At 34.4% G+C, this 22,914-nt stretch overlaps 1 protein-coding gene across 1 annotated transcript in view; it reads left to right on the forward strand.

Annotated features, from left to right (window-relative positions):
• The window catches only part of Psq (pipsqueak), a 51,130-nt gene that overhangs the window by 2,838 nt on the left and 25,378 nt on the right, over window positions 1-22,914 (forward strand). The window contains exons 2-3 of the mRNA XM_015323110.2: window positions 22,498-22,642; window positions 22,735-22,899. Coding sequence (XP_015178596.1) covers window positions 22,498-22,642; window positions 22,735-22,899 — 310 coding nt within the window. The remainder of the gene's footprint in view (window positions 1-22,497; window positions 22,643-22,734; window positions 22,900-22,914) is intronic.

The raw sequence follows: 22,914 nt of genomic DNA on the forward strand, positions 1-22,914 counted from the left end.
AAGAGAAAAAGAGTCTATAGGTTGTGTATCGTGGAGCATAACCTAACGCAACCCTAACGATATATATGTAAATCTTAGTGGTTGTTTTCTCTTTCGGGGGTCTTTCTTTCCGTCTATTTTTTTAGAATGAAAAACAGAAGTGGATGAAAAACCAGTGTGTTTCAGCGTTGTTTTTTATACAATTATTTTCAAATATAATTCTATTTGTTCTTTGATAAATTTCACCCTTTCGAATTCTTTAAAAATAATATAAAATAAGATACAGTTACAGATAATATTGTTAAATATAACTGTAATTAAGCCCTATCAAAATACAAATTTAATGGGAGGAGGGCGTTTTTTCTTTCCATCTTTTTGAAATAAAAAAAAAGAATGGCAGAAAGAAATAAATCCTAGATGAAAAATAAATAAAATTCGTAAAAATGAAAAAGAAAAAAAAAATGTCTAAAACCACGATATATTCTACAAGTTTATCATGGAACATACTCGATTGCGAGTACGACTAAGCGACACTAAAAATCGAGGGTCAATTCCCGCTGCGTCGCTTCTCCACGGTACACAACATATACAAGAAAACACACACAACACATACAAGTCAACGGAGTATAATACAATTCAACGTACATACACACACACACACATCACACAAAAACCGTGCATATATACTTGCATTCGAGGATTTTCTCTGGCATCGCGAACCCACCGAACGTTCACCAACATGCTCGCGCGTACCTACCTACTACCTACACACACACACATAGGATACATATATTAATGCATACAGATACAAACGTATCATGCATGCATACGCACAAACGTATAAACAGAAGAAATATACACAAGTAGAAAGAGAGAAAAGAGAAAAAAAAGAGAAAGAAAGAGAGACAGAGAGTTGTACACCGGCGTAGCCGGTGATAAAGAGAAATGCTGCCTAGAAAGCAGGTCTTGACCGAATCTAGGCCACCCTGATGGCGCGTACACATTCTCCACAATTTTACTGTTCCTTCTCTCCTCGGCCTTGCCGTGTTCGCGTCGTGCTGGGTGAGAGAGAAAAAGAGAGAGAAAAGAGAGAGAAAAAGAGAGAGACGCCTTTCCTCTTCTGACTCTCTCTCTCTCTCTCTCTCTCTCTCTCTCTCTCTCTTTCCGTCCCTCTCTTTAGTTCTCTTTTTCTATCTCTCTTTCCATCTCTCTTTTTCTACCTATCTTTTTCTCTATTCTTTTTTTATCTTTTTCTCTCTCTCTTTATGTTACCTCTCTTTTTCTATCCTTTTTTTATCTCTCTCTTTCTTTTTATCTCTTTTTCTATCTCTGTCATTCTCCCTTTATCTGTCACACATACAGAAACGGATGGACGGATGGACAGACGGACGGACGGATAGACAGACGGACGGACGGATGGACAGACAACAGATACACATACAAAGACAAGATATATAGAAGCACATATATATGTATATGTATATGTATATGTATATGTATATGTATATGTATATGTATATGTATATGTATAGATATATAGAGTGTGTGCCTTTCTCTTCTTTTTTCTTCGTTATTCTCTTTCCTCGTATTTCTGTCTCTCGGTCGAACCAACTGCGAGTCTCTCTTTCTCTCTCTCTCTCTTTTTATTTTTTTCTCTTTCTCTCCGTTTCTTTCTTTTCCTTTCTCCCTCTCTTCCTATTCTTCTTTCCTCGAGGCATTTCAAGGATCGAGTTCCGGAGGACGACCAGAAAAGAGAGACTCGTATAGAAAGAAATAAAGATAAAGAATGGAAGATAAAAGAGAGGAGAATAAAGAACAAAAAATATATGAAAGAACGTATACATATATGCACACGTGTGGTACATTGGTACATATGAGACATATATAATATGACGTATATATATATATAAATATTGTGTGAGTGTGTTGTATATACAGCGATGACATTTTAACGATAACAAAATCCAAATCGATATTTAATATGACTTATTGTGTGTGTAAATATTTATATATATACACCGTGTACACATATGTGTAAGTGTATGTGTATATGTACGAAAATATGAGATGAAAGTTTAAAGGGCATTTTTAAGTATAAATTAATAAATAAACATTGTAAGGAGGAAAGCATTGATAAATATAAATATAAATACATGAATTGTATTCAATTTCAAGAATAGGGTTGAGGGAATGTTTCCCTACTAGAGATTTATGGATTAGAATAAAATTTGGTTTAAAAAAAAAAAAAAAATAGAAATATAGAAAATGAGGGAGAGAGAGAGAGAGAGAGAAACATTTCGGATAGGATCGAATGCGAAATCGAGTGTATATGAATTGAGCTTCGCTCGAGGGATGTCAAGAGAAAGAGATAGAAAAAAGAAAAAAATAAAGAGAAAGAAAGAGAAAGAGAAAGATAGACGAAGGAGAGGAGAGGAGAGGAGAGGAGAGGAGATGAGAGGTAAGGGGAACGATCGAGAGCGACCTAGAAAGGTTTCAAAAGACATTTTCCCGTTCACCCACGTATAAAGCTAGCCTCCTCTTCCTCCTCCTCATCCTCATCCTCATCCTCTTTCTCTTCCACAATCTCCACCACCACCATCACCACCACTACTACACCACTACCACCTTCTCATTTTCATCTTTCTCATCCTCTCTCACGGCAAGAGAATGTAGAGAAGAGAGAGAGAGAGAGAGAGAGGAGAGTCCGTGGAACGTCGTATAATAATTGAGACACATGGAAAGGTAGGACAGAAAAAGAAAGAAAGAAAGAGAAAAAAAAGGTGCCGTAGAGTGGTGGAGAGAAATAAAAACAAAAATAAATAGAAAGAGATAGATCGACAAGAAGGTCGAGGTAAACGAATGGTAAACGAAAACGTACGAAAGAGAACGAACGAACGAACGAACGTACGATCATCATCATCATCATCATCATCATCATCATCATCATCATCATCTTCATTATCATCATCATCATCGAAAAAATGAGAGAGATAGGGATGAAAAGAGAACGAACGAAAGTAGGGAAGAAAGAAAGAAAGAAAGAAAGCAAGAGACAAAGGAAGGAGAAGGTAGAAAGAAAAGAATAAGCACACTTTTGTGTGTATATATATATATATATATATATATATATAATGCATATATACATATGCACTCGTAAGTGTGTTGAAAGTAGTGTATATGAAGCGAACTTTACGAAGAAGAAACGTTCTATACGTATGTGAAGGTGGACCGAGGTAAGAGGGAGCGAGCTGGAGGAGGAGGGGTGGTAGGAGGTGGAACAACGGAAAGTACGGAGCGTAATACGGAGAAAACGCTGGTAAAAGGAAAGAGGTCTTCTCTCTCTCTTTCTTTCTCTTTCTCTTTTTCCTCTTTTCCCCCGCCCCACCTTTCCCCGTTCACCTCTTTCTTTCTTTCTTTCTTTCCTTCTTTCGCGTGAGAGAGAAAGAGCCTTTCCAATCGAATCGACCACCCCTTCTCACCGTTTCTCTTTTCTCTCTTTTCTCTTTTTGGTCTCTCTCTCTCTCTCTCTCCTCTCTCTCTCTCTCTCTATATATATATAAATCTTTCTCTTTCTCTTTCTCTTTCTTTTCTCTTTCTCTTTGTCATTTTCTCTTGCGCAGCTCCGCTAGAAGTCTTCTTCGTATGTTTTCGTATCTCTTCGTATTTCTTCGTATTCCCGTTCGCGACCCCTTTTCTTTCTATATTTCTATATATCTATATATCTGTCCTTACCATCTATGTATCTTACTATCTTTATCTTTATCTTTAGCTGTAGCTATAGTTATAGGTAGCTTTAAGCTTTTCTAACTTCCTACGACGTCGCCCTCTTTCCTTCTGTTTTTTTCCTTTCCTTTTCTTCTCCTCTTCTCCTCTTCTAAACTCGCCAGTTTTCCTCTCCGTGCTGCTGCTATTCTGACTCACGTACTAGAAGTAGTAGTAGTAGTAGTAGTAGTAGTAGTAGTAGTAGTAGTAGTAGCAGTACTACTAGTCACGAGATAAAAAGAACGAGATAAAGAAAGAAATCAAGAGAAAAACAGTAATGGTTATTACGGTGAAGAAGAAAAAGAGAGGAAGAAGAAGAAGGAGAAGAAGAAGAAGAAGAAGAAGAAGAAGAAGAAGAAGAAGAAGAAGAAGAAGAAGAAGATAGAACTTAGAAGGTAGAGATGTAGTTGAGAAAAACCTAAGAAATAAGATATAACAAAAATTAAAATGTAAAATGTAATAGTAAGGTGAAATGTGAAATATAGAACGAGATGATATAAAATGAAATAATGAAATACGCAGAAGAGAGAAAAAGAGAGGGGAAAAAGAGAGATGGTGTATAACTTCGCCATTTTTCTTTTTCTTTTCTTTCCTCTCCTCTCTCCTCTCTCTTTCTCTCATCTATCCGGCGTCTTTCTAAAAGATAGAAGGTAGGGTGGGTAGAAAAGAGAGAGACGAAGCGAGAAATTTTTCTTTACACTATCTCTCTCTCTCTCTCTCTTTCTCTTTTATTTTCTCTCTTTCTCTCTTTCGTTCTCTCTTTTTCTCTCACACCGGTATCCTGTCTACTACTACCACCCTAACCACCACACTTCCTTCTTTCTTGCTTTTCGATCTGCCGGCTCTTCCCCTCCTCTTTTCCCTCCTCTTTTCCTCCTCTTTTCCCTCCTCTTCCTCCTCTTCTTTCCCTTACCTTCTTTCCCCACCCCGTCAGCCCCGCCTCAACCTTCACCTACTCGTCCTCTTTCTCTTTCTCTTTGCTCGTTTCTTCTCGTCGTTCTCTCCTACTTCACCTTCGTCTCCCCCTTTACCCTTTTCGCCACAACCACCTCCTCCTCCTCCTCCTCCTCCACCTCCTCCTCGTTCTACTCCTTCTACAAGCTTCTCTTACTTCAACGCTGTTGGTGCTGCTGGTACTGCTATCTCTTTCTTTCTTTTTATCTTTTTCTTTCTTTCTTTCTTTCTTTCTTTCTTTCTTTCTTTCTTTCTTTCTTTCTTTCTTTCTTTCTTTCTTTCCTCTTTCCCGTTGGCAACCCTCTCTTGCCTTTCTCTCCCTCTCTTTTTCTTTCTCTTCTTCTTATGCCAGCGCATCCTGTTTCTTAAAAGACTAGGACGGCTATAAGGAAGAGAGAGAGAGAGAGAGAGAGAGAGAGGAATAGTGGGAGAAGAAAAAGAGAAGATGGAAGAAGAGGGAACCGCGGAGGGAAGAGAAGCATAAGAAAGAGAAGATAAAGAGAGAGACAGAGAGTGATGGGGGAATATAAGAACTCAGAGAGCAAGAAAGAAAGAAAGATAGATAAAATGAGAGAAGGAGAGAACTTCAACGATCGATTCTTCTTCTCTTCCACCATTCGTTCGTTCGTTCGTTCGTTCGTTCGCTCGTTCGTTCGTTCGTTCCTTCGTTCCTTCCTTCGTGTTACTACTTACGTTAAGTAAGAATCTTTCGTATTTTTCTTTCTGACGCATTCATGTGTTTGCGTATGTGTGCATATAACGATGCACATTATACTCACGATACTTCTTCATTTATAACGGTCAAAAATTATTATTATTATTATTATTATTATTATTTGATATTATATTTAAACAAAATTTTTATATCTCATATAAATGTATATTAAGTAGGCGTTGTACGAAAAAGTTTTGTATACATCATATATGCGCGGTATATTTATTTGTTGAAAAAGGTAAAAGGATCAATTTTGTTTCTTTAAATGGAATATATACAGTATTGTTTATATAATATTATTATGGAAAAATTGCGAATAATTTCATTTTATTTCTTGAAAATATTCTTCGCGTTATTATCAAGTTAGAGATTGTCGATCTTATCGCATATCTCCCTAGGATAATTATGCACAAATATCGAGGGTAACTTTAATACTGTATTACGTACGTATGATAAGAGATTGCTGATCATAATAGATGTTGCATCTTAATGTAATATTATGCATACTGATCTGTTGGTAAAATTGTACTTCTATATATTATATATATTTGATATAAAGCAAAAGTAAGCCCAATAGAGGGAATATTTAAATGGTACACACCTGATTGTTTGAATACACCTATTGCGATCAGACATATCCAGTTTATATTTACCCTATAAATGGAATGTCAATAAATGATTACACTTTTCTTCAACCGTGGTGTAACAAACACACATACGTGCGCTTATATTCAAAATACAAAAAATATTTCTTCTTTCTTGAAAAGATATGTGTTCTCTTGTATTTTCTTTTATGCGTGATAAAAATAGGTAAAAAATAGTCTATGCGACGACCAGTAGAAATATTTTTGTGATCTTCCTATTTGCAAATATAAAAACAGAATCAGAGAGAATGAGAGAGAGAGAGAGAGAGAAAGAGAAAGACGCATAATTACGCATGGACTCCTCAGGCTCTTATTCAGCTTGCTAGGTTAGGTCGTGATCTCTTCTTTTGGTCCAAGGCCACGTAGAACTTCTCTCATATTTTTCTCTTTCTTTATCTTCCTTTTTTCTTCTTTTTTTACCTTCCACGTTCTCTCGTATCTTTTTTTTTCTTACCTTTCTTTTTTTATTATTATTATTACTATTATTATTATTATTATTATTATTATTATTATTATTATTATTATTAAACATCGTATGTGTCGTTGATGTTACCGTAAAGACTCCGCCATATTTATTTCTCGAGAGGAATCTTTAATTACAAATCAATAATGATAATAATAAAATTGATGAGTAAAATTTAACTTGTAATATTATTATAATATTAAATGTATAATAACATCAATCATATAAAAATATACATAATAATAATAATTAGAATTTTATCGAAGAATTAATCGTATTTAACGATATATTACACTGTTCCATCAGTGTTGGTTAATTTTTTGGTGTTCGCCATTACTCTTTCTCTTTCTCTTTCTCTTTTTACTTTTTTCTTTTCTTTTTCTTTCACTGAGTCATCATCCGTTAGTCGTCTTTCTTATTCCCCCTACATCTCTCTTCTTTCTCTCTTTCTTCACCATCGTTCATTATATCCCCCTGTCCCGCCCTTCACTCCCACCTCCCACCCCCATACTCACTCCATCACGAAAAAGTAGTTTTACCAGCGCTTCCTTCTCTTACATCCGTCTTCTTCTATTTCTTTCTTTATTTCTTTTCTTTCTTTCTTTCTTTCTATTTTTCTTTCTCTTTCTCTTTCTCTTTCTATCTATATACTTACACACACACATACACATATATATATATATATATTCTTGGTCGTATTCCCCTTATCTCTCGAGTTTCTCATTGTCTGAAAGGGCCATCTGTCCCCTCAGCTTTTTCATCCTTTCCTTTCATCCCTTCGGTGTTCGCTCGTACACAAAGAGACTCTCTTGTTCCTCGTTCGCCGCCCTCTATCTATCTATCTCTTTTTCTATCTGTTTCTTTCTCTCTCTCTCCCTCCCTCTCTCTAACTATCTATCTATCCATCTATCTATCCATATATCTCTATCTCTTTCTGCACCCTTTCTCCGAATCCCTTCTTTCTTTGCTCCTTCCGTCCGCGCCATCATGGGGCTACTTCTCCTACTTCTCTATACTTTCTCTCCTAACTCTTTGTCTCTCTCTCTCTCTTTTTCCTCTTTTTCCTTTTTTTCCTTTTTTTTTCCTGTTTTTTTTCCTCCCCCTTTTTAGTTCTAATCTATCTATTTCTACATTTTCCTCTTTCAAATTTTTCTTTCCATTTCTTTCTTATTTTTTTCATTTCTGTTTTTTTCTTCTTATTTTTGAGAAAAAGAAAAACATCATTTTTGTTCATTTTCTCTCTCTTATTTTCTCGCATTTCTTTTCCATATTTTACTTCCCCCCTTTATCTCTTTCTCTCTCTCTCTTTCTCTTTCTATCTCCATTCTTTTTCTCGTATTCTTTATTATAATTTTGGCTCATTTTTTGTCCCTCCTTTCTTTTTTATTTCATTCCTCATTTTTCTTTCACATTCTTTCTCATATGTATGTATGTATGTATTCTTTTCTTTTCCTCTCTTATTCTCCTTTTCTATTTGACTCTTTTTGTTTTTCTTATATTATATATATATTCTGAAAAAATAAGCAACGAGAGAGACTGGGATCTCCCAGGCAGGCAGGCAGGCCCCCTTCTCCTTTTCTTCTTCTTCTTCCTCCTTTCTTTTTGCCCCTCTCTCCTCTCTCCTCTTTTTCTTTCTCTTTCCCTTTCCCTTCTATATATGTTCCTATCATGAAGCCAGTATATACTTCCTCGTTGAGGAAATCGACTTTTCTCCTTGGTACGCGTCCTCGTTCTATGCATCATCGTCCTCTTTCTGTCTACCCAATCGTCGTGCATCGAGGTTGAAACTATTTCAAGTTATACCCGGTAAGGTAAGGTATACGCGCGGAGAGTACCGGTGGACGGAAATTAACGTCCTTTCGGTTACCGCTGATCTAAGCACGGCAATCTTTTTTCTTTTCTGGTTACTATTTCTTCTTCTTCTTCTTCTTCTTCTTCTTCTTCCATTTTAAATTTCATATTGATCTATTTTCGCTAAATGTTGTCAATCTTAAACAAACCGGGGATACATTTTTTCCCGCGCAAATTATCAAATTTACCAAACGAATCTTAACCCTATTTTTTTCTTTTATTTTTTATTTTTTATTTTTTATTTTTTATTTTTTATCTCTATGTGTGTATATGTTTAAATAAACATTAACATTTGTTATAAATTATAATTATAAATTTGATTGTTTTCCACGTTAACGTGGGTGAGAGCGGGAGATTTGAAAGTATCACATACTTTAAATTAAACTAATAAATTATTTCTTGACAATAACGTTATTAAAGATCACAATTATTTATGCAATTAATAATTTGGGTTCTTTCTTTTTTAATTTATTTGTCCAATATTCGTTAAAGTATTTACAAAATAAATACATTATTTTATCTTAAAGTATGTACTTCGAAAATGATAGATGAAACGTTTCTTTCGAAAATCGAATTAACAAAACTTTATATATACATATATATCGATGCCTACGAGTTTACATATGTGTTTGTAGTAAGCGAGTAAACAAGTGTTTACATATTTGCGCGTGCGCGTGCGTGAGCTGGTGGTAAGGAACGCGAGCACGCGAATGAGCCTCACTAAAGCTGGCAAGAATAAACTTTCCGGTCCACGTGCGACCTTGAACGAGACGATATCACCCCTTGCGGCGTGGGTCACGATACGAAACGAAGTATATACACGAGAGAGATAGAGAGAGAGAGCTCTGATCCAACGAGAAGCACGAGGGTGCTTTTCGCGACCCTCTTTTCTCGACGCTTCAACCGGAAGTCGGATATGCGTTAGAAAAAAAAAAAAGACTAGGTGAAATGGCTTTTAAATCGAAAAAATCGAAAGTACCTGTTTACCTTTTTCTTTCGTCGAATATTATCTGTCAAAAGTTGTCATTTTATTTTCTTTCGCCTTTGTTTTATATGCAAAGTTGAAGTATTTCGTACCAAAATGGCGATACATTAGTTGTCCTATTGTAAAATTTTCTATTTTATTTTTTGTTCGTTTTTTTTTTCTTTTTTCTTAACGGTAGAAAATTCGAGAACGCGTAGAACCGTAATAACGTGATATTGTACAAGAATTTTTCTCTCTTACTTTTTATCTTTTTTCTTTCTTTTCTTTTTATCAATGTCATTTCTTTTTATTTTACTTGTACGTTGAGGAAAAGAGAGGATAATCTTGAAATAGCTCTCTTGCTTCGTCGTTACTTCGGTAGAAAGAATTTTTCCTTTCTCTCCGCTCCTATCTCTTTTTCTCTCTTTTTCTTTATTTCATTCTACGCTCTTCATGAAATTGACATTTCCGGCATCGTTTCATCTCTCTCTCTTTCTTTCTTTCTTTCTTTCTATATCCATCTATCTATCTATCTTTCTTTCTTTCTTTCTTTCTTTCTTTCTTCCTGTATCCATCCATCTTTCTTTCTCTCTCTTTTCTCGTATCTAAAGTTTTCTTCCCTATTCATCTTTTTCCGTACTTCTTACTCAGAGTTTCTCAGTTCTGATGTTATTAAAAGAAAATGGCGGACAGAGTAAAGTTAGTTTCCTACAAATTTCATATATACCTAAAACGTATCTATGTATTATATATATATATATGTATATATGTGTTCGAGTTGATGCTATCGTCTGTAGTAATGTTCATGAAAGATCAATATGTTTGTTTTTTTTTGTTTAAATTAAATAATAAAAATAAAATTGTAATGATGCATCATATATAAATATACATAGTATATGTAATTGACATACATAAATGGTTGTAGCACAATATACCATAAAATTCGTACGTATATCCGTATATCATTGAGATTATGAAGAGAGAGTGGTAGGACGAAGGGGAACAGGTGAGAGGCCGAGAGTACTGCACCTTTCTCTCTTTCCCTCCCTCTTCCTCTCTCTTTCTCTCTTGGAAAGGTGAACGGAAAGAAACGAAGAAACGAAGGGCATTCGGAATGCGGTACTGTTATACCTTACGGTACGACGACAGGACGAAAATTAGGACCGCGTGTGCGCGAGCGCACTCGTGCGCACCCGTGCGCGTGACCAACCAATGCTCTCTCTCTCTCTCTCTCTCCTTTTTTCTTTCCTATATATATATATATATATATATATATATATATATATATATATAAACATATACAATGACTGGTTATTTCAACGTGTTGTGTTGACCACACTTCTTTCTCTTTCTCTTTCTCTTTCTCTTTATCCTTGTTTCCAACGTTGTTCGTGTTCTCTGTTTCGACGTCACGAAAGCTGGACTACCTCCTCCCCTTTTTCCCTACAATTGCCCCCCTTTCTCTTCCTTCTCCTCCTCCTTTTCTTCTTTCTTCTTTACCTCCTGTGTTCTCGTTTTCGTTGAAACGGTACTCGCGATCGATCGATACTCGCGAGTCATTCTATTCAAGATCCTCGATATCTTCTCTATTAGTATGTGTGTTTGTTTATGTATATATATGTATTATAGGTTACGTTTGCTTTTTCGATTGCTGTACCTGTGATTACATATATATATGTAAATCTAATTAGGTTTATTGCATAAACCGTGTCAGATAATTATTCGTGACTCTTCCCTGCCATTTTGTTAATTGTATAATATATTTTATTTTATTATCTCTTCTTTTTATTGTTCATATTGATATGGTAGACAAAAAGTGGGGAAAGAGAGAGAGAGAGAGAGAGAGAGAGAAAAGATCTTGATAATATATTTAGTAAAATCGAGGCCAGCAGTTAGCAAAACAAAAGCAAATAGAATTATTTGCTATGTGGGAAGAGATAGGTAAGCGTCATTCATGTGGATTATTCTTTGTAAGAATACTTATGGGAATCGTTTTTTTCTTTCTTTGCTCCCCTTTCTTTTTTCTCTCTCTCTCTCTCTCTCTCTCCCTTATTTATTCTCTTTTTATTACTTTAAAACGTTTCACCCTTATTCGGTGGAATAGAATTCCTTTTTTTTCCTCTACCATTTTCCTCATAGAATCATAAATATAATTCAATTTTTAATATATATCATTGTATATTATATATATATTTTATTATAATATTACAATGTTTATCTATGAAAAATCAGGTTTATATTTAAATAATATTATTATGTAATTCACATGTTTTGCATAAATAAAAAAAAAGAAAAGAATAGAATAAATATTTGCCTTTATCGAATATTATTATTATTATTATTATTATTACTATTAAGCTATGAGAGATTTTTTGTCCAATGGCACATAGAAAAAGAAAACTAGAAAGAGATATAAAGATAAAGATAAAGATAAAGATAAAGATAAAAAGTGAGTCGATGTTCCCGCGCAGTCGAGAATCGATATAGAGAACCCCTTCTCGTATTCTTCTACCCCCCTTTTTTTCTCTATACTCCCCTATACCTCGAAGCTACACTTTCTTTAATGCAACTCTCTCTCACTCTTTTTTTGCTATATAACCTCCCCCCCTTCCCCTTTACCCTTCTCTTCCTTTCTTTCTTTTTTGATAAAAAGGACGACTGGTGCGACCTCTTTCTTTCTTTCTTTCTTTCTTTCTTTCTTTCTCTTTTTTTCTTTTTTCTCTTTCTGTTCAACACACATACAACCCTCCACTCACCCACCTACCCCCATCCCCCAATATCTCTTTGTATTCCTATATTTTTTTTTCCTTCTTTTATTCTCTCTTTTATTCTTTATTTATTTATTTATATATTTTGATTCTCTTTATTTCCTTCTCTTTATCTCTCTTCAATTATATTAATTTATTTATTCATTTATTTATTTATGTAATTTATTCTCTCTTTTTCACTCTCATTTTTATATATATTTTTTTTTTTGTCATAACGTCTCTCAATCCCGTTCTCTCCCTTTTTCCCCCCCCTCTTTCTCTCTGTCTTCTATCCTCTTTATTTGGTATTACTATTATTCTCTCTCTCTATTTTCAATTTTCTCTGTGCTTTTCTTTCTTCCCTTTCCTCCCTCCTCTAACTTGTCTATTTTTCTTTTTTTCCCCTTTTATTCTTTTATTACTTTCTCTCTCCCTTTTTTTTATGTTTTTTTTGTTTGTTCCTTTTTTTTTCGTCCTTTCTTATATTTTCAAATGATTTTTCTTTCTCATTTTTCCTCCCTTTCTGTTCTTCTACTGTTTCTTTCTTTATCCATCTTGTGCTCTATTGGAAAGAAATCAATCGATAGTGTAAGTAACGATGAAAATTAATTGCAGTTCCATCATAGTCAATTTTAAAAATGGTCCAAAAAAAGCTTTCAATTAAATTCAAATGCTAAGTATATATATATGTATAATATATTGTTATAAAATATTGTATCTTTGTCTTGTTTCTCTGTGGTTTTCTCTGAATGTTGTTTAGCAGCGTGAACTTTCTCGCCGTAAGGAGAAAGAATCGAGGATCTTTCGCACGCACTTTCCGTGGACGCTCGTTTTGGAGCGTTGACTCCGTTCACCCGTTCCGTTCCAATTTTCACGTGGAAGAGAAACAACAGAAAGAAATAAAGAGAAAAAAAACTATTACGATGACTACCGACTATGAATAACATGACTTTTTTTTTTCTTTTTTTTCTTTTTTTTCTATTTTCTTTTTTCTATAATTTAACTTATCTCTACTACTTTTATTTATTTTTTTTTTAATTCTTTTTTAGTCCAATTATTAATCGAAATGTCTAGTAATCGTTTCTCTTCTATTATTTATTTCTAATTTATTCAAAGTGTCTTCTACGAAATCGAATATTCTTAAATGTATTTCTAAAAATTGTTTCATTATAAATGCAAGGACTTGAGTAAAACGATTCGTCTTCTTTCTGTCTCTTTCTGTCTCTTTCTATTCTTTTTTTATCTCGTATATTAGTGTCACTTTCTTTTCAACCAAAAGGTTTATGACCTAATATTCCGATATTTAAACGAATTTAAGTATATAAATGAGTGATTTTTATAAGACGGGCAAAAAAAGGTGTAAGATATTATTTTCATAATATATTATTTATCTTTTTTTCAATCGATCATAAGAAAATTGATCTCTGATAAATTTGATTCAGGATACATTATTTTAATTTATATATATATATGTATATATTTCTTCTAAAAAATCAAAATCTCTTTCTTATGAATAAAATTAGATTCAATCGTTATCGACTATTGTAATCTTCTTAATATATATAAATTACGTGTCACACGTTGTTTGTCCGCAATAAACTCCTAAACTACTGAACCGATTTTAATACAATTTTGCACACTGTGTGCAGTTTCATCCAACTTGAAATATGGAATAGTTTATATCTCAATTTATTGCGAATTATTTGTTTATTAACAAAGAATCATGATTATCTCTGTTAGTTCGATAAGATTCTAACAGATGGCGGTATAAGATAATTCGTTGACTTAAAGACGTGTGTATCGGACTGATTGTGAGCCACAGATATTAAAATATTCGTAAATTTTCAATTGGAAAAATGATTTAATTTTCAAATATAATTTATTATCAAAATAACAATTAAACTTCCTTATTGTTTAATTTATTACGAATTGTAAGAAGAAGAAAAAAATTGCTAAATAATTTATCCCATGGATGAGATACCACGGTTATTAGAGTATTTTTGATTATTTTTTATTTATCAAGGTACCAAACGAAAATTGCAAACTTCCAAGGAATCCATGTTCGATTTTGAGCTCATATTGTACACCCTAGTTTTCCCCAACCACCCTTCCTTCCTTCCTTTCTACCCCCCTTCGTACCCACTATCTTCTTTTATTCCCTCAGCAGTAAAACTTTCTTCCTTCATTCTTCTTCCTTCGCACGTTTTTTGAAAATATATATTACCCGAACGATGAGAGGGATATAGCAGTAGCAATGGTCAAAACTAAAAGAAACGCAGCTGCCTTAACCAAAGAAAGAAATGAACAAGCAAAAGCAAAGGAGAAAAAAAGTAAGAAATAAAGAAATAAAGAAAGAAAGAAAGAAAGAAGAAGAAAAAAGAAAAAAAAAGTCTTCTCGGGAGCCAGCCCTTATACTTCGTGGAAAAGTAAAGAAATTTAACGACTTTGGGTAGAACTTAGAACGAGAAGAAGGAAAAAGGGAAACAAAAGGAGGAAAAAAAAGAAAAAGAAAAAGCAAGCAGAAACGAGCCAAGCTTGTAAGAAAGAAAGAAAGAAAGAAAGAAAGAAAGAAGGAAGGAAATAAGGAAGGAAGGGTGAGATGATGAGAATTTGTAGGGGGTTGAAGAAAGAAAGAAAGAAATAAAGAAAAGGTACAGCTCAGAGGGTTGCGTCAGGGTTCCGGGGGTGGTGGTGGTGGTTGTGGTGGTGTAGAAACCGTGTTTCCGCTTACGTTTCCTCCCACACCCCACACCCACATTACCACCCTTTTTCGTAGTAATAGTACGGAAAAGACGAAGAAGGTTTGAAATCTTTTCCGAAGGGAACGACTATGATAAAAAAGAAGAAGAAGAAGAAGAAGAAGAAAAAATGGAAGAGAAAATATGAGAAAAGGGAACATCGATAACGTTGAAGGGAAAAACGTAATAAAAAGATGTTGGGTATAGTTAGAAGAAGAAGAAGAAGAAGAAGAAGAAGAAGAAGAAGAAAAGAAAAGAACGGTGGATGGATGGATGGGTGAAAAGAAAAGGTAAAAAGGGAGTGGTACGAAGGGTTTGGAAGAAAAGGTTACCTTCGCTGATGTAGGTATAGAAAAAGGGGATAGAATGTAGGGAGCTCGGGGGAGGAGGAAGAGAAGGAAGAATAGAATCTGGAAAGAATGGTTGAGGAAAGAAAAGAACTAAGATGGAGGATGAATATATGAGGGAGAGAGCGAGAGAGAGAGAGAGAGAGAGAGAGAGAGAGAGAGATGGATAAAAAGTTTAGAAGAACTAAGTAAGAAGAAAATCAAGAAAATCAATAGGTGAGAGAAAGAAAGAGAAAGAGAGAGAGAGAAAGAGGTAGAAAAATAAGAAGAAAAATATTCAAGAGAAAGAGAAAAAGATAGAAAAATATAATTTAGAAGAAAAATCAAGAAATCAATATGAGATAGATGGAAAGAAAAATAAAATAGAGCAAAAAAAAAAGAAATAAGAAAATTTAAAGAGAGATAATTATAAGATGGAAGTAGATAGAAAAATAAAGTTTTAGAAGAAAAATCAAGAAATCAATAATATGACTGAAAGAGAAGAAGAAGAAAAATATAAAGAGAGATAATTATAAGATAGAAATACGAAGAGAGAGAGAGAGAGAGAGAGAGAGAGAGAGAGAAGGGAGAAATAAAAGGATTAAAAAAAGGAAATAAGTATAAAAGAAAACCAGAGATGGAAGAAAGAAAGAAAGAAAGAAAGAACGAACGAACGAACGAACGAAAGAACCAAAGAACGAAAGAACGAAAGAAAGAAAAAAAAGGGGGATGGTTTGAGAGATTCTCTCCTTTTTCCTATGAAGAAAGAGAGGGTGGAGAGAGGAGAAACCAAGCGCAAGAAAAAAGAAATGGAGTGAGAGAGTAAAAGACAGGGAGCGAGGGAGAGAAGGAGGGAGGTAAGAGAAGAAGAAGAAGTAGAAAAAGGGTGGTGGTGATGGTGGTGGTGGTGGTGGTGGTGGAGCTGGCGGTGGCGGGAAGGAGGAAAAGGAAGAGGTAGAGATGGAGGTGAAGGTGGTGGTAGTGGAAGAAGAAAAGGGGCCACGAGAAAATAGCGTCTTCGGCCATGGAACGGTGAAGGAAGGAAAGGTGGTGGAAGAGTTGGAGGTGGTGGTGCTGCTCATGGAGGAGAAACGAGGGAGGAACGAGTAAATGGAAGGAAGGCAACGTTGGTTCGAGAGAAAGAGAAACGTGCGCTCAGAAAAGAGAGAAAGAGAAAAACGGGGAAAAGAAAAAAAAGAGAGAAAGAAAGAAAGAAAGAAAGAGAAAGAAGAAAAAGAGAAAGAAAGAAAGAAAGAAAGAAAGAAAGAAAGAAAGAAAAGGTAGATGAGAGTACGGAGAAAGAAACGACGAAACGACCGGGTGGAAAAGAAAGGAAGTAGACGGAAGGAGGACACGGCGGTGAGGGGAAAGGAAGTGGACGAGCTCCACAACCCACCCCCTCTCGCTCGTACACTCTCACACACACACACACATAACACAGAGAGTCATGCTACGCGTTACTACTCTACAACTACCAAATATACTACTTTTACTCTAGTACAGTTTTTACTAATACTAGGATAACTTACTTTTCTACTATTTGCTACGCGTTACTAATACCAATATATTTGTATTTTTATTATATCTTCTACTATCATATTAATATATTATTACAATTATCAATATATGAACACACACACAAACATTGTTTTGCTAATTTTGTTGATTAATATTTAATATCACTGCCAGAGTACACTTACTTTTCCTACTACTACTACTACTACTACTACTACTATAGCTCGAAAAAGTATATGTACATGAAGTTAGAAGAGTGGAGAAGAGAACGTCGGCAGAAAGACGAGGGGAAAGGTGAAATTGGACACAAAAAGCTTGAAGAAAAATTGAGATGAATCGTAGAAGGGAAGGGAAGGGAAGGGATGAGAAGGGAAGGAAAAGATGTGTAGGGATGGCGTTTCAGAGAGAAAAAGAAAAAGAATAAGAAAGAACGAACGAACGAACGAACGAAAGAAAGAAAGAAAGAGAAAAGTAAAAAAGGAAAAATGGTCGGAAAGAGGAAGTCAGAGGGAGAAGGGACGAGAGACGAGGGAACGAGGGAACGAAGGAACGAGGGGTTGAGACGTGAAAGGGACGACGACGTAGAGAAGAAACTCCAGGACTCCCATGCTAACTTCTACTTCTAGTTCTTCGTTCGTTCGTTCGTTCCTCCCCTACTTCTACTTCTACTTCTACTTCGACTTCTATTTCTACTACTACTACTACTACTACAACTTCTTCTTCTTCTTCTTCTTCTTCTGCTTCTTCTTCTTCCTCTTCGTTATAGTTCTCGTCGACGTCGACGTCGACGTCGACGTCGTCGTCGTTTCTATGGCACCCAGAAAGAAAACCTGAGGGATTTCATTCCTTCTATCTCCCTCTCTCTCTCTCTCTCTCTCTCTCTCTCTCTTTCTCTCTCTTTTTTCCTTTTTATTTTTTTCTTTCTATCCATCCATCCATCTTCTTTTTTCTTTATTCTCCGCTAGCAAAATCGCTTTTCGATAACATGAGAAAACTCGTACATGTTAGAAACACATAGATACACATATTACATATATATATACTCAGAGGTATGTAATTTTGTTGTACATAATATTGGGCTATCCGAAAAGTTCGTGTCGATTTTTATATATGTATATATATATTTCTAAATTGGCATAAACTTTTGGAGATACTGGATTACACGCCTATACAAATACACACGCGTACATAGTTTTTTTTTTTTCTAGCGTACTGTTTTCGATTCTCTTGCAATTCCACCGATATTCGTAAAGGAAGAAAGTAGTAACTTTCTAAGCGGTTAACTCTCTCTAACGAGCATATTTCCCTCTCTCTCTCTCTCTCTTTTTGTTGCTTGCACAAGTACAAAATTTCATTGGTGATTCCAATTTTCGAATCACTTTTCTATTTATTTTATATTTCTATTTTGATTATATTATTAACAACGCTTTGTTCGAGCATTTATTTGTTTCATAGATTTCAATTCTCCTTTCTCTCTCTTTTTATTTTTCTTTCTTTCTATTTAGCACAGATTCTGAACCGCCATTTTGTTATCTGTTTTTTGTCTGTTTCTTATATTTAAAAAGAAAAAAAAAGAAAAAGGAAAAAAATGGAAAAAAAGCAACAACCCTTTCTCGACAAGCAAGTCGAATTTAAGTTCGTTCGAATTGTCTCGTCCTATTGTTTCATTTTCTTCTCTCCTATCTCTATTACTATTTTCATTTGTTTCTCTGTTTCTGTTTCTGTTTCTGTTTCTGTTTCTGTTCGTAGTTTATATTCTAAAGGAAAGCAAGCAGTCAACAAAGTCGGTTATAGTGTGGTATAAGATCTTTATGGAACGAGCAGTAACGTAAGAGAAATCCGCGAGTAGAAAACCTTAGGAGAGTGTCATTCGCGAAGAGAAAGAGAACGAACCATCGAGAAAGCGTATCGATCGAATACGATGTTTACGGATTGATCGATCTGTCGAACGATTGATCGTATGTTCGATCGATCGATCGAATTCCCATCGAAAATTATCACCTTTCTTTTTCAGAAAAAAAAAAAAAAAAAAAAACATGAAATTTCTCCGATCAAAAATTTGGACGCTTGTCCGATAAATTCTTATGTTAATAATTCCTTTTTCTTTTCTTTTTTTTTTCACACAGCGTATATTTACATAAATTTTAATATATTATAATATAATATTATATTTTAGTTTGACTATATTTATACTATATTTATCAAAACATATGTTGAATATTAATTTAAATACGAAAAGAGAGAGAGAGAGAGAGAGAAAGATAGATAGCAAATAGTTGATATGTTCCGTGTCCGGTCTCACTCCGTTTCTTCTCGAGTCTCGTTACATCCGGTTTTCTCTTCGTTCTCTCCTCGTAGTCGTCGTCGTCGTCGTCGTTGCTTTAATTGTAAGTTCTTTCCTTCTTTCACTTAATTGTTTTCCTTGAATCTTTCCTTTATACGCCGCATTAATGTTAGATCGAACGAGAACGCCAATATTTTTCTTTTTTTTTTCTTTCTTTCTTTCATGGCTCAACGATCTTTTACGATTTATTATACACAACACACACACACACATTTCATATTTGATTTTATTTTCTTTGATTTTTTTGTTTTACGAGATCTTTCTCTTTCATTACAATTTCTTGATTCCCCACCACCCCCAGCCCTTTATCATCTGCGACCATAAGTAATACTACTACTACTACTACTACTACTACTAATTCGCTCGTTGTGTTCTTCTCTATCGTAATAGACCTTGAATAGAAGTGGAAAAAAAGAAATAAAATAAATTAAAAAAAGAAAAAAAAGAAAAGAAATACAAACAAATAGAATATAACGACGAAACAACGATCGAACACAACGTACGTGTAGAACGATCGAGATATCGATTACTTTTTAAAAACGATAGCATTATCTATCAGTCCTTCTATATAACTTCTTCCAACCACGTAGTAGCGATTACGACCAGCTACATAAAAGGATGGAAAAAACAAAATACCTTTTTACATTGATATAAATCTATACATAACACACACACACATATATATATATATATATACATATATAGATGGATGAAAGAACAGTAATCGATTGATCATCATTTCTTTCTCGTTATCACGCATTATCAGGCTGCCTTTGAGCATCATCTGTGTCATGAGTAACCCAATTTCAAGTATCAATGTGTGCTTATGTGTGTGTGTGTATGTGTCTTTCTATAGAGATCACACAATTCCCTTACACATTTATGTATATATATATATATATATATTTATGATACAGGGTATATTATTCTCATTGGAACCTGTGAAGGATTATAAAATAAAGATGGGGGATGTAAATATGTAAAACATATCTTTTTTCTTTCTTTTTTTCTTTTTCTTGTTATTCGATCGATTGATTTGAATTTTTGAAATGATTATGGAAATGAAAAATATATGAAATTAAATATTATAATATAAGATAATGAAATATATGAGTAAAGCGTGTGTTGATCGGTTCGTTTGGTAAAAAATATTATTAATCGGTCAGGAAATCGAATCTTTTCTTCGCAGCACCACAATATATATATATATAGTCATATTTCTTAAACGATCTTAATCAATTATCGTTGATTATCATCCACCTGATTTCGTTGTACGCGAGAGTGGCTTAAAAACAAGTCGAAGGCTAAAAATTATTGAGAAAATACGATTCGTTCAGTGTCAAAATAAAACAAACAAAAAATAAGGGGTTATATTTCGATCGGTATTTTGGAAATATTTTTCTTTTCAAAAAAAATAATCATTAAATATATATTTATATATATATATATATATTATATTGTACCTATTCCTTCACCAATGTTAAGAATATTCTCATACGAAATACCGAGAGAGAGAGAGTGAGAGAGAGAGAGAGACAGTTCAGGTAAACACCTGCCTTGTCTCTACCGTACTTGCTCCTTTCGTTCGCAGGTAGTACACATTGGCATTGTGCACCTGGTGCTTCTCTCGTTTTCCCTTCTACGAATATACCTGCTATTTTAGTCGAAAACTTTCAACGACTAACTCTTAAAGTTCACCCTTTTTCTTCTTTTTCTATTCGATCAACCCTTAGAAAATATTCTTCTACCCCTCTTCCTTCTATTTCTACCATTTTTTTTTCTTCTTCTTCTTTTTTTTTCCTCATTGCCCCTGCTGTTCATTTGTTCAACATTATTTTATGTTTGAAATCTATCATATACAAATATTTCATGTGATATTTCTTTTTGTAAGGGGATTTGTAAAGGAAAATGATTTAATTAACAAAAATAAATTACTTTCGATATTCAAGAACTATTTTTAAATAGTAATGAAATAAAGCGTACAAAAATAATTTCAATATATTGAAATAAATTGAATGGACAAGAACAAACTTGTGTGTTTGTTCATTGTTTTACAAAACTACTTTCAACTTTGACTTTTGAAATTTGTAATATATTATAGTACAAATTACAAACCATGAGCCTTGATAGAATGATAGAAATAAATAAAGAAAAAGAAAAAGAAAAAGAAGAGGAAGAAGAAGAGCTTAAAGTTTCTACGTTATCGGTGCACGTCTAAGCAACTGATAAAAGTCCGTGTTCCTACGGACAGATAACGGTCGGAATGGCCCGTATAAAGAGTCAGATAGATAGAGGTAGATAAAGCAGCACACGGTCCAACGGAACAGGTGAATGTCGTGTGGGGGACAGACGACAGACCAACGCCCGAACTCTTCCTTTTTCTCTTTCGATTCGTTATTTTCGCGCAAAGTTGGACCCGTCCTCGTTCATCGACATTTTCTTTCTCTCTCTCTCTCTCTCACACACACACACACACACACACACACACACACACACACACACACACACACACACACACACTGACACCCGCACGCATGCACACGCGTTCTCACTTTTTACCTGTCATTTCTACAAAGGAGACACCCGAGAGAATACTTTTAGTTATTTTATACTTTCTTTTTTTTTTTGTCTATCTTTCTACTATTTTCAAGCCCTGACTAACTCTTACCACCCACCCACCACCACCACCACCCCCACCCCCTTCATTTCTCTATCTCTTTCTATTCTTTTCATTTAGTGTTTATCATCGTGTAAATCATTTTTTTTTGTTTTCGATTAATCCGTTTTGGAAAAAAGAAGACGATTTTTTTAAATTTATTTATTCGGAAATAATAGAAAAAGAGCCAAGGAAAAGGTACCAAAGAAGAACAAGAAAATAATAGAAGGAATATATTCATGGATACAGATCATTATTGGGGCGTACATTACAGGTACGAAAAAGACCGAGTAATATGGATCGATCATCTTCATCTCTCTCTCTCTCTCTCTCTCTCTCTTTTTTGAATGGATAGTTACAAATGGTTCTCTCTTTTCTTTCTTTCCTTCTTTTTTCTTTTTCTTCAGTAACGTCCAATGCTATAGTATCGGAAAAATCATTGATCGAAGACCATAATTTTTGAGACGGAAGTAAGGAAAAGAGAGAATGTCAAATGAAAGTAATTTCATTTCTTTCTTTCTTTTTTTGGTTATGTTGTTGTTGTTGTTGTTGTTGTATCTCGTTTCATTAAAAATTCAAATGTGGCGCGCGCAGAAACAACGCCGACTACGACGAACCAATAAAATGATGTGCTTTTATTACAAGTGTATTTAAATTTTCCCGCGCGTAAAATGATATTTAACAAAAGTGTCGAAAATATTGATTAATCTGATAAATTAAAAATGGAAAATAATTGTATATCGGGTTTGAAACAATTTGAATCGAAGGAAAACAATGAAATTAATGAAATCTTTGTAAAAGAAAAATATATCTGCAGATTTGTGTTTATTTGTTTGTAGCGGCGGAATGGCTGGGCAGCACTACTGCCTACGTTGGAACAACTACCAGTCCAACATGACATCCGTTTTCCATCAACTCCTGCAAAACGAGGCTTTCGTAGACGTCACCCTGGCATGCAACGAAGCTTCCTTGAAGGCACACAAGGTAACAATATTAAAGAATAACTTATTTTCATGTATGTATATTTTAATAAAATTCAATTCATTGAATTTTTGTCTCTATTATATTTTGCACAGGTTGTCCTATCGGCGTGCAGTTCCTACTTTCAAAAACTTTTACTCTCAAATCCATGTAAACATCCAACTATCATCATGCCACAGGACGTATGCTTCAGCGATCTCAAATTCATCATAGAATTTGTCTACAGAGGAGAGATCGATGTATCTCAAGCAGAACTACAGGTTAGTGGGGAAAAA

The sequence above is a fragment of the Polistes dominula genome, unplaced genomic scaffold (genome assembly GCF_049000335.1).
Source record: "Polistes dominula isolate Pdom_NZ unplaced genomic scaffold, Pdom_raw_medaka contig_27, whole genome shotgun sequence".
Classification (NCBI taxonomy): Eukaryota; Metazoa; Arthropoda; class Insecta; order Hymenoptera; family Vespidae; genus Polistes; species Polistes dominula.